This window comes from Molossus molossus, unplaced genomic scaffold (genome assembly GCF_014108415.1).
Source record: "Molossus molossus isolate mMolMol1 unplaced genomic scaffold, mMolMol1.p scaffold_m16_p_21, whole genome shotgun sequence".
NCBI lineage: Eukaryota > Metazoa > Chordata > Mammalia > Chiroptera > Molossidae > Molossus > Molossus molossus.
In genome coordinates, this window is record NW_023425357.1 from 11408060 (window position 1) to 11420134 (window position 12075).

The following is a 12075-nucleotide window of genomic DNA, read 5'->3' on the forward strand; positions in this document are numbered from 1 at the left end:
CCTTCATCTTCCTCATTTGATACATCTTTTTACAAATGCAACAAAATGAATTATAAAATATTTCACATGTTCGCCCTGGCCAGTTTGGCTCAGTGGTAGAGCGTCGGCCTGACCAATGAGTCTCAGGTTCGATTATGGCCAAGGCGTGTACCTCGGTTGAGGTTCGTCTCCAGTCCTGGTTGGGGTTGTGCAGGAGGCAACCAATTGATGTGTCTCTCTCACATCAATGTTTCTCTTTATTTTTTTCCTTTATTGATTTGAGAGAGAGTAAGGGAGAGGGGGAGAGAGAGAAACATCAATGAGAGAGAACAGATTGGCCGCCTCCTGCATGCCCCCCTACTGGGGATCAGGCCCACAACCTGAGCATGTGTCCTGACCCAGAATCAACCTGGCAATCTCTTGGTGCATGGGTTGACGCTCAAGCACTGAGCCACACTGGCCAGACCATCAGTGTTTTTCTCTTTCTCTCCCTCCCACTCTGCCTGAGGATAAATGAGAAAATATCCTCAAGTGAGGATTAAAAATATATATTTCACATGTTCAAAAAGATACATACCAGGAACACCTGTGTCCCCATCACCTAGTTCAGGAAACAGTATCTCCCACATAGGACCCACTTTAGCAGCACCCCCAGTTTATTCCCCTGCAGAGGTATCCACAACCCTAATTCCTTTGTCTTTTTTTTTTTTTACTGTTTTTATTAATTTCAGAGAGAGAGAAACAAATTAGCTGCCTCCCCTGCATGCCCCCTACTGGCGATCGAACTGGAAACGGGCATGTACCCTAACTGGGAATGAAACCTGGGACCACTTGGTGCACAAGAGGACGTGCAGCCAACTGAGCCACATTGGCTGGGCCTGTTTGTCTTTTAACTAACTCTGTATTTTTACTACCATAATACGTACCCCTATATGTTACATGGTCGTTTGACATGTTTTTAAAGTTTACATAAATACTATCAGACTTTATATCCCCCTCAAAATAATCTTAAGGAGAGCCATCGCGGCTACCTCTGGCCTCTAATTCGCAGACTTCCCCCACTCCCGACCCCGCCCGACACGCCGCTGTTCCTTTGGCAGGTACCCAAGAAATGGTTGGCCTTCCAGACCCTCGAGAAGATGCTCATGGGGGGAAGGGCAAGAAAGGGCTCTGAGAACAGAAGAGACAGATGGGCCTCCCGGCTCCACGCTGAGGAAGCGAGTTTGGGGGGGCTGGCAGTCCTAGGATTCCTTCATTACGGGCCCACCTTGACCTCTGAGCAGGTCGTGTGTCCGGGGCGGTGAAGTGCCGCAGAGCCCGAGAGGGGCGTGGAGCCGGCTGACGCTCCGTCCTGTAGGCGAGCGGGGGCTGTCCTCTCGGGCCCTTTGTCTCTCTGCGGCTGCCGTCCGCCCGTCCCGCCCCTGCGCACCCATTGGTCGAAGCCCCGGCCCGGGGACGAGAGAGACGGGGGCGAGTGGGCGGGGCCGAGTGGCGTCAGCGCAAGATGGCGGCCTCGGCGGTGCTGTCCCTGCGCCTGGGGAGCGGGCTCCGGCTTGGCGCGCGGGGGTTGTGCGCGAGGCTGATGACACCGTCCCCTCGGGTTTCAGACCAGGTGAGTGGGCTCCGGGTGCAGAGGCCCCTTCCTGGAGTTCCGGGTGGACCGCCGCCGCCCGAAGGTTTGGGGACGCAGCACCTTAGGGTGCTGAATGGAACTCCGCCGCGTTTCGGGTTTTTCCCAGCCTCCCGGGGTGGCCGGCGTTTGCTCCCCAGGGCTAGATGCTGGGGGCTCAAGTGTGTTGTCAGGTCTCCACTTCATTTGGACACCACGTGGGAGCCGGGGGAGGAGGGTCACCTGTTCCTCATCTCTGACCGCTCAGGTAGCAACTTGAGGGGGAAGGAGTCGGGACGCTGGGATCCCAGCTTGGCCTTGAGAGGATTTTCCCAGTGGTGGTGAAGTAGATGGTCGGACCCTTGATTCAACCTGCCTCCATGTTGATTGAGAACCAACGTTTCTGACCTCCAGGTCCAGCATTTCCGTACCCTACTCCAACCCCCAGACGAGCGATTGCACCCACCCCCGTCCGCGCTCGCATTCTCTTCCCCTCTTTATCCTGAGCCCCAGACGTGAGGTGCCTTAACTCCCTGTTCTTTCCCCTCGTGGGTCCTCCGTTGCCTTGGGCCTGGCATGCCAGTGTTGAGCCAGGCTCCCTGATCTCATCTCCCCGCCCTGCTTTTCTGGGCTCCAGGTTATCCAGTCCTTTGCCCCCAGGATCCTGGGCACCCGCCCTATCAGCTCTTGAATCCTTAGTATCCTGGAGTGGAACAGTATTTGTTGACCTCTCTGAGAGACCTGATCATTCTCCAGGGGTACAACCCCACAGGCTATGTGGGTGGCTGCTTCCTGGCTGAAGATCTTGATTCCTTTTTTTTCTACTTAACAATTTGAGAGAGAGAGGGAGAGGGAGAGAGAGAAACATCAATGAGAGAGAACATGAATTGGCCGCCCCCTGCAAGCTCCCCACTGGGATCAGGCCCACAACCTGGGCATGTGCCCTGACCGGGAATCGAACTGGTGTCATCTTGGTGCATGGGTCACTGAGCCGCACCAGCTGGGCGAGACCTTGATTCTTTTTTTTTTTTTTTTTTAAATCCTCACCCAAGGACATTTTTCCATTTTTTTGTTCAGGTAGAGTGGGAGAGAGAGAGAGAGGAAGAGAGAGAGAGAGAGAGAGAGAGAGAGAGAGAGAGAGAGAGAGAGAAACATCAATGTGAAAGGGACACATCGAGTGGTTGCCACCCGCATGACCCAACCAGGGCCGGGGACAAATTGTAACCAAGGTGCATGCCCTTAGCAGGAACCGAACCCCGGTCTCTCCAGACCACAGGCCAATGCTCTAGCAGTTGAGCCAAACCAGCCAGGGCGAGACCTTGATTCTTATCCAACAAGGGTGCCTAAACTATCCTGACTTTCTCCTCACTTGGCTAATCTACCCCTTCTCAATTATAGACTAAGGAGAGTGGAAGCCGTCCCAGCACTAAGGCCCAGGCCCAGGGATCACAACAGCAGCGGGGCACGGAGGGTCCCAGCTACGCCAAAAAAGTCGCACTCTGGCTTGCTGGGCTGCTTGGGGCCGGTGGGACCGTGAGTGTCATCTATATCTTCGGTGAGGGACATATTCCTGTCCTGCAATTTTGTTCTTTTGGCTCTTTATTCTCCTGCAGAACCTTCCCCTGCTTACCCTAAGGGCTTTATCCATCATCATTCAGGGGCTCCTCCCACAGTAGGGCAGACAACTAGAACTTCTACCTTGGAAAGGGGGAAATCTCCTTTCTTCTCCCTTCTATCCCTTCTGCTCCAGGTTCCACTGTTTCTAGTTGGTTTCTGCACTAGGCCACAGGGAAGAGGGAAAGAGATGGGGAAGGATAGGCCTGAACCAGTCTCCTAAGCTGCCTCTTTCCCCTGTACCCAAAACCCCAGCCCTCCCTAAGCCCTTTATCCCTCAGAGACCCAGGAGACCCAGCCCCATTACTTCTTTTTTCAGAAACTCAGGGATCCCGGCTACAAGCCCCCTCCTTTCTCAGTCCTCCTTTCTTAGGAGACTATGTTTCAAGCCCTCTTCCCTACACCAAGAGTCCAGGCCCCCTACTTTCTTCCTCCCTCAAGACCCAGGAGACACGGTCCCAATTCCTCTCATTCATTCCTGTCTTCCTTGCAGGAAACAACTCTGTGGATGAAACTGGTGCCAAGGTGAGGGGGGAAGAGACCCAGAGGACTTGCCAGGGGCCCCATCCTGTGGGTACCCTCCCCTTTGGTCTGTTCAGGTTCATTTCTGGTTTGGGTGAATCTCTCCCTCCCAGGCACCTTTGCCAATCCCTTTCAGGGCCCTGGAGATTCTTTTTTTGGGTGTGTTGGGGTTTTACCTCTGCCATTCCAAACCCTCAGTTTTTCTCTCTACCTCATAGATTCCTGATGAATTCGACAATGGTGAGTAAACAAGCACAAATTCTGGGGCTCTCTGACCCTCCTTACTCTGCTATTTGTAGGGATGTTTCCCTGCCCATATGGTGCCCCTGACTCCTCCTCCTGCTGGTGGGTAGGGGAGTCAGCAGCTGTATGGCTTTAGGGGGAGGGGCATTACAAAGCCCCAGTCCCCTTTCCTGGCCCCTTAGCCCAGGAGCAGATGGTCTGGGACAGATGGGGGAGGGGAGTCTGGGATGGGAGTACTCGGGAGAAGGCGCTGTCTATTGCCAGACACACATGCCTTCCTGTGCCTTAGATCTGAGCATATGCAGCCCCTAACTCCCTCCTCTTTATGACAGCCTCTTTCTTCCCCCAAGCCCCTACCCCATCTAGCTCCTCATTTCCAAAACAATGCCTCCTTCCTTCCTCCCCCTGTTAGTTAACCAACTTTTGGTGAGGAGTTTCTGACAAATTGGTAATAGAGAATAGTTGTCAGTTTTGTTACACCTGGCCCTTCCCAGGGGAAAAATAAAATTGGTAGGTCCAGAAAGCCACCTGTTTGTGCTGGGAGGTTTGCAAACTAGCATATTGATGCATTGTTTTAAACTGGGCAGGTGGGTAAATATGATGTTTTAACTGGGCAGAAACAGAATTGTACTGGTTTAAACAAATTAATGTACCGATTTAAACTGGTTAGAATATGTGTTTACTAGCTTAGCTGGTTTAATGTTTTGGGTTTTAAAACTAAAAATACTGCATTGAAGTAGGCAGTTATGTAAGTGTTCTCCTTTAAATTAGATTCAGCTAATTCATTTATTTATTTTTTCCTTTTATTAATTTTTAGAGAGAGAGGAAGGGAGAGGGAGAGAGAGAAACATTAATGAGAGAGAACACCGATTGGCTGCCTCTTGCATGCTCTCCCCCCACCCCCACCCCCCCATTGGAGATCAGGCCCACAACCTGGGCATGTGCCCTGACTGGGAATCAAACTGGCAACTTGGTGCATGGGTCAGTGCTTAGCCAGTGAGCCACACTGGCTGGGGATTCAGTAAATTCACTTAAACCAGGATTTTTTCAGTCGTGGCCCTGATGATACATTAGAATAGATAATTCTTTGTTGTTGGGGAGTATCCTGTGCATTGTAGGATGTTTAGCAGCATCCTGGGCCTCAACACACTAGCTGAGTACCTTGACAATCAAAAATGTCTCCAGCCCCGGCCAGTGTGGCTCAGTGATTCAGCATTGACCCATGCACCAAGAAGTCGCCAGTTTGATTCCTGGTCAGGAATACCCAGGTTGTGGGCCAAATCCCCAGTGGTATGTAGGAGGCGGCCAGTTGATGTTCTCTCTTATTGATGTTTCTGTCTCTCTCCCTCTTCCTTCCTTTCTCTAAAATCAATAAGTAAAAAAAAAAAAAAATCTTAAATGTCTCCAGGCATTGCCAAATTTCCTGAGAAGAAGGGGAAACAAAATTGCTCCTACTTGAGAACCACTGGTTTAAAGTTCATAGATGTGTGTATATGTCCATAGTTTTTAACTAGACTCAGCATACTAGCTTAAAGCAGGCAAATCTTTAAGCCTAGTGGTTCCAGATGTACTGAACATAGTGGTGTCATGTCAGCAGAGTTATAAGTGGGCAGATGTATAAACATTCTACTGTATAGATAGAAGTATTTAAGTTAAAGCTGGGCAGGTGAAGAAGTACTTTGTTCTCGTCTGGTGGTTATGTCACTGCCTTCTACCTTTGGACTTAGAAATTCGGCTGGTTCAGACCAGGTGGGTATGTAGACCTGTTTGTGTCTGGTAGATAAGTAAAGCCCTGGTTGTCCAGAGGTTGAACTGTGGTTTATCTTGAAATCCCTTTGTACCCTCATGTTCTAGATCCAATTCTGGTACAGCAGTTGCGCCGGACATACAAATATTTCAAAGATTATAGACAGGTGAGCAGGAGCCCCAGGCCCAGTCCCTGTCCCTTCAGTCCCCGGCCCTCTGCTCCTTGTCTCAGTGCCCTCCTTCTGTCCCTGTACCACAGATGATCATCGAGCCCACCAGCCCCTGCCTCCTCCCAGACCCCCTGCGGGAGCCGTACTACCAGCCGCCCTACACGCTGGTCTTGGAGCTCACCGGCGTCCTCCTGCACCCTGAGTGGTCGGTGTGTCCTGGGAAGGCAGTGGTTGGGGACGCTGGATAGACCTGGGTGGCCAGCTCATGATGGTGTGGTTAGGAGCATAGACTCGGGAGCCCCAGTCCGGGTTTAGCCACAGCTCTGCTGTGTGAACTTGGGGAGAAGGGGCTCCTCTCATTGCCTCTGTTCTCAGCTGTGATCGCCCCTCCCCGGAGGTTGTTGTAAGTGTGCCTTGGCACAGTACGTGCTGCAGGGGGCCAGCTGTTATCCCGGGACCCAGACCCTCCAAAATCCCAGACCCTCAGTCACAGCCATGTCCTTCTGAACCCCCCGCCCCCCAAGAGCCATAAAGATGGGGAGAGCACTCTGGTTTTGGGTCTTTGATCTCTTGAGGACTCTGGAGACCTCTAGGTCTAGGTTTCACTGTTCTTACTGCCTCCCCAGCTGGCCACTGGCTGGAGGTTTAAGAAGCGTCCAGGCATCGAGACCTTATTCCAGCAGCTCGCCCCTTTGTATGAAATCGTCATCTTTACGTCAGAGACTGGCATGGTGAGCCCCTGGGGAGGGAAGGGGTGGTCGACGTGGGGGCGGTACAAGGGACTGCAAGGCCAGGGCTCAGTCTGCCCTTTTCTCCCTCCGTGGCACTGCAGACTGCGTTTCCACTCATCGACAGCGTGGACCCCCACGGCTTCATCTCCTACCGCCTCTTCCGGGACGCAACACGATACATGGATGGCCACCATGTTAAGGTGCCGTAGGGGGGCCATGGGTGGATCTCTAGGACTGGGGGCTGGGGCTGGCACTGAGAAAGAGGACCCAGCTCTGGCCCTAGTGTCAGTCCTGCTGGGTCTGCTCCAGGTCTTATTCTGGCAGGACACCAGCCTGCCCCCACCCTGAGCTAGGCCTCGGGGCCCTTCTTCCTTCCCCAGAACCTAGCAGTGGGAGTGAGGGGAAATGGGATCTTCCCAAGGGGGCAAGGGGTGGGGACATGAGGTTTGGAAGCTGTTTTTGTTTCTCTGTGTCTGGAACTGAGTGTCTCAGGTACTGGGTAATTATAGTATCTGAGACTTGGTTGGGGTTTGTTTGACCTGGGGTCTGTTGCTGTCACCAGCAGTATGTCTCCGGGTCCAGGAGTTCGTGGGTCTGTGAATGGGTCTCTTTGTGGGTCTGGGTCCAAGTTCCCATGTGTTTAGGTGTCTGTGGGGCTTCTCACTGTATGTTGGTGGGTCTGTATAGTTCTTGAAGGTTCTGAAGGACGTGAACTGCGATTGAGGGTTTTGAAGGGGTCTCTGAGTGCCCGTCTCTGAGTGAGTCCCTATGTGGCTCTAGATCTGTCCGCACCTCTTTATCTGGGTGAGAGGTGCACAGACTTTCAACATGTTGCTGTCACTTGGGGCAGTAGTTGAACACACAAGTGCCTGGCTCCTTCCCCAGGGAGGCTCCAAATCAACCTGTGTCTGCAGGGGCCCTGGGTCCAGGAATCTGTGTGACTGGCTTCCTGGGGGATTTGATGCTATCATCCCAGCCTGGTCTTTGGGAGGCTCCATTATAGTGATCCCAGTACGCAATGGTGTGTGTGTGTCTGTCTGTCTCTCTGTCTCTTCTGTGGGTTCCTGGTGGGAAGGGACATAGGCTTTGATCTGACCTTTCACCTACTTCTAGGACATTTCGTGTCTGAATCGGGACCCAGCCCGTGTAGTAGTTGTGGACTGCAAGAAGGAAGCCTTCCGCCTACAGCCATACAATGGTGTTGCACTTCGGCCCTGGGATGGCGACTCCGATGACCGGGTCTTGTTGGACCTGTCTGCCTTCCTTAAGAGTGAGGCTGACCCCTGACCTGGCCTGTTTCCCCAGAGCCTTTGACCCGCAAGAGGAATGATAGCCACTTGATTCTGGCTTTTCATGTAAAACTGGATAATTGAGATTTGGGAGGTCCACGAGTGCATCTTGCAATCTTTAGAAGCTTAGAATGTTTGGGGTGCTCCTTAGGAATGTTTAGGGGAGCCTTTTGAAAGTGCTGAGAAGCATTTCAGGTAGCACTGACCCCCTAGTATCTGACCTTTACCCTTGTGGGCCTGCCTCTGGCCCTCAGCCTGGCTGACCCCCACCTGCTGTACCCCCAGCTATCGCGTTGAATGGTGTGGAGGATGTCCGGACCGTGCTGGAGCACTACGCCCTGGAGGATGACCCGCTGGAGGCTTTCAAACAGCGGCAAAGCCGGCTAGAGCAAGTGGGTGCTCAGATCCCAGCCCAGGTCGGGGACACCATAGTCGTCCCCTGGGTTCCTGAAGGTGGAGCCCTGGAGCAGCCTGGCTCAGCTCTGGGCTGTGTGGCCTTGACCAAATACCCTCTTTTCCATACCACGTGACCTGTAGGGCTATTGTAATAATGGACAAATTGATTCTGCACCTGCTCCGAGAAAAGGAGGCAGGAAACCACGCATTTGAGATAGGTCTGGGAGAGGGGTTGTCCTTGATGGTCTCGAGCTGGTCTAGGGGCCCCAGTTATTTGTGGACCATGGGTCGGGTCAGGTCTGGGAAGAGGGACCTATGGACACTTGGCCCAAGGATCTGGGGAAGGAGTTCTGGTGGTCTAATGTGATCCTGGTGACTTGGAAGTAGGGCTGAGTGTGGATTGAGTGTGGGAAAGAGATTCCCTGGGATCTAGGCAGAGGTTGACTAATTCTGAGTTGGGTCCTTGGAGTAGGGCCGGAGTTTCTGGGAGATTAGGGCCTGGTATCCTCCACATCCACACAGAGGTCGAAGGGCTCAGGGCTAGGCACTGGGAGCCCAGGGAGCAGAGCAGCACAGCCTGGTAAAGGGCTCAGCATCCACGTTGGGGTAAATAGGTGCCCAGGGTTGAGGAAAGGGGGTCATGAATTGAGTCTGGGCTCCTGTGGCTCAGAGCTAGCTGCTGCCAGTGTCGGCTGGGTTCTCGAGGTCTGGGCTGGGGTTCTGGGGTTTGGGGAAAGGGGTCTGGGCTGGGTTCTCGAGGTCTGGGCTGGGGTTCTGGGGTTTGGGGAAAGGGTCTGGGCTGGGCAGAGGTTGAGGGAAGGTGGCTCCTGGGCTGAGGGTTGGGGACCTGGGAGTCGGAGGAGGCTCTCCCCACTCTGGCTGACTCTTCTCCTCCATCTGTGCCCCGACCCCAGGAGGAGCAGCAGCGCCTGGCCGAGCTCTCCAAGCCCAGCAAGCAGAATCTGTTCTTCGCCTCTCTCACCAGCCGCTTGTGGCCTCGCTCTAAACAGCCCTGACCTCTGGGCCTCCTCAAACTCAGTGCCTGAGTCCCGGACCCCAGGCTTGCAGTGCTCCCAGACCACGGCTTGGGCAGCCACATGTCCAATAAAGTCCATCCAGACGCCATACTCCTGTGTCCGGAGAGTCTCCAGATGGGGGCATCGGGGTGAGGTCTGAGTGATCAGCTGCCAAGCCCAGAAAGGGTGCTTTGGTGGATCAGGGCTGGTTTTTAACCCAGGCCTGGGAATCTGAAAACCTGGGTCCCTGCTTTGGCTGAGTCTTCCCACGTGCTGTGTGATCTGCAAAAAGTGCATCTCCCTCTCTGGCCGCAGATTCCTCATCTGTGGAAAGGAGAAGAGAGGACTGTCCTGGGGGTTTAAAGACAGGTAGCTGCCAGGCTGCTGTGTGGATATGTGAAGCGTGGGCTCAGTGGACTCGGGTGGACAGAGATCGGCTGGATCTCCAGAGCAGCCGCTGCTCAGCTCTGCCAGCCGTGGCCCCGTGGACAGGTGGGTATAGTGGCTTGATCTTCTGATTTTCAGTGGAAGCCAGAAATTGGGGTTTGTATATTAAGTCTCCTCAACATTTAAATGTTGGCTTCTAATTAAAACAGGCAGGCTGTGCAGCAGCACTCACGGGACTTTCTGGGCGTTCGGGCCGTTCTGTATCTGCACTGTCCAGTGGCCTCAGGCGGCTGTCAGGGACCTGAAATGTGGCTGGGGGAACCAAGGAATGGAATTTTACATTTTGTTTCATTTTAATTAATTATAAATAGCTACATGAGGCTCCGAGGTCCTGATTGCACAGCACTTATTATTTAAGAGTATGAGTTCCGGACTGTCCAAGTTCACATCCAAGCTCTGCCACTTCTGACTGTGATGCTGGGCAAGTTACTTCACCTCTCAGTGCCTCCGTTTCCACGTTTATAAAATAATAACAGTACCTGCCCCACACTAGGCTTGAGGGCTGAGTGAGGCGCTCTGTGGAGGCCCTCAAATGGTAGCTGTGTGAACTTTGGACAAGGCACTTTTCTGCCTCGGTTTTCTCTTCTGTGAAATGGAGGTGATGACAGTATCTATCTTAGTAGAGTGGTTAGCGGGTTAAAGGGGACATTTCCTATTCAGGCTCTATGTAGACTCACATGGGCCTTGTTACCAGGCCATACTGGTTATTTCGATGGAAATAACCTGTCTAGTTTGGCAGCCCTCCTGTGGCCAACCCAGCCTCTGCTGCTGCAGCAAGCATTTGGCGTTAGTACGTGAGGCTCCATGTTAAATATTTTTTAAAGACCTTCTCTGGTGGTAGTTATAATAATTAAAATGTATTTGAAACTGATAGGCCAGGTTGAACTTCTGAACTCTAGATTTTTGAAAAGGTACACAGACGTCTACAAAGAATTAAGACATGCACCCCCAGCCCTGGCCGGTTTGACTCGGTGGTTGGAGCATCAGCCTGCGGTCCAGAGAGACCTGGGTTTGATTCCCGCTAAGGGCATGTACCTTGGTTGCAGTTTGTCCCTGGCCCTGGTTGGGGTCATGCAGGTGACAGCCACTTGATGTGTCCCTTTCACATCGATGTTTCTCTCTCCCTCTCCCTCCCACTCTATCTGAACAAAAAATGGAAAAATGTCCTCGGGTGAGGATAAAAAAAAAGACATGCACCCCCAAACCCCAAGATGTACTGTCTATAACACAGGGAATGGTTCCTCAATGTCCCTAGGACTTCCTGGTTTGAGGACTTACGAGGGACAGAGGGAGGGGCCTGTGTTTTTGTTTGTTTGCTTGCTTATTTTCCACTTACCTTTGAGCATTGGAGACTGTGTTAATCAGAGGCCAAGGTGGAGACCGAGGCTTCGTGTTTGGGCAATGTGATCCTGGGAAGAGTGAGTTGTGGGCGGAGGGAGAGCCACCACAAGTGTGTGCTTGCCTGCTGCGTGGGTGTGGGTGAGTGGGTGTGGGTGACAGTCCCATGGAACCTGAGGAGCCTTTTGAAATGTAATTCAGATCTGTCTGCCCACAGGGCATGAGAGGAGGAAATGTGTTTGCCCGTTGGCCCCTGTCCCCCAGTGGTCAAGAATGGCTCCTGGGGATTAAGGTTCTGGCACTGGGGGGTGCACGTGCTTCAGTACCCAGTGGGTTCCCCCAGGCTTCTCCCCCAAACCTTGGTGCTGTTTTAGGGATGGTGCTGTCAGGCCACACTTGCTCGAGGTTGGAGGGGAGGAGAAGGTTCCACTTGTGCGCAGGCGGCCTGTGAGGCACTGCTTACATCCCTTGGCCTAGAATGTCTTCCTAAAATGCTCTGGGGCTGCATCATGGCATCCTCCGAAGGGCAGGACTGAGGCATTGTTAAGGTATATCCCAACAGGGTCTGAATTCTCATGTCACACACCATCTACAAGCCCTGTGATCTTGGACAAAGTCTCAAGTCTCTCAGTTTCATCATAAGAGGTTAATAATGCCTCCCTCATTCATCCACTGTGTCCTAAGCACCAACTGCCAGGCCTTGTTCTAGGAGCTAGAGGGCAGCAGTGAGCAAATCAGATTTTAAAAACTCTTGACTTGGTGGAGCTGATAATCTCATGGAGAAGACAACTGTTAGCCATTTCTTGGAGTAATAAATGCATGAAGAAAAATAGCACTGGCTGGTGTGGCTGGCTCAGTATGCACCAAAGGGTGGTCAGTTTGATTCCTGGTCAGGGCACATGCCTGGGTTTTGGGTTTGATTCCTGGTATGTGGTGTGCAGGAGGCAGCTGGTCAATGTTTTGCTCTCATATCAG

The 12075-nt window shown here is 52.7% G+C and overlaps 1 protein-coding gene across 1 annotated transcript; it reads left to right on the forward strand.

Annotated features, from left to right (window-relative positions):
- The first annotated feature begins 1474 nt into the window (after positions 1-1474).
- Positions 1475-9953, forward strand: TIMM50 (translocase of inner mitochondrial membrane 50). Its single transcript, XM_036274188.1, has 11 exons — positions 1475-1591; positions 2987-3143; positions 3696-3727; positions 3943-3964; positions 5822-5880; positions 5973-6092; positions 6510-6614; positions 6716-6814; positions 7728-7884; positions 8189-8295; positions 9214-9953. The coding sequence occupies exons 1-11, from the start codon at positions 1484-1486 to the stop codon at positions 9313-9315; spliced, it is 1068 nt and encodes a 355-aa protein (XP_036130081.1). The 5' UTR covers positions 1475-1483; the 3' UTR covers positions 9316-9953.
- Positions 9954-12075: the final 2122 nt, after the last annotated feature.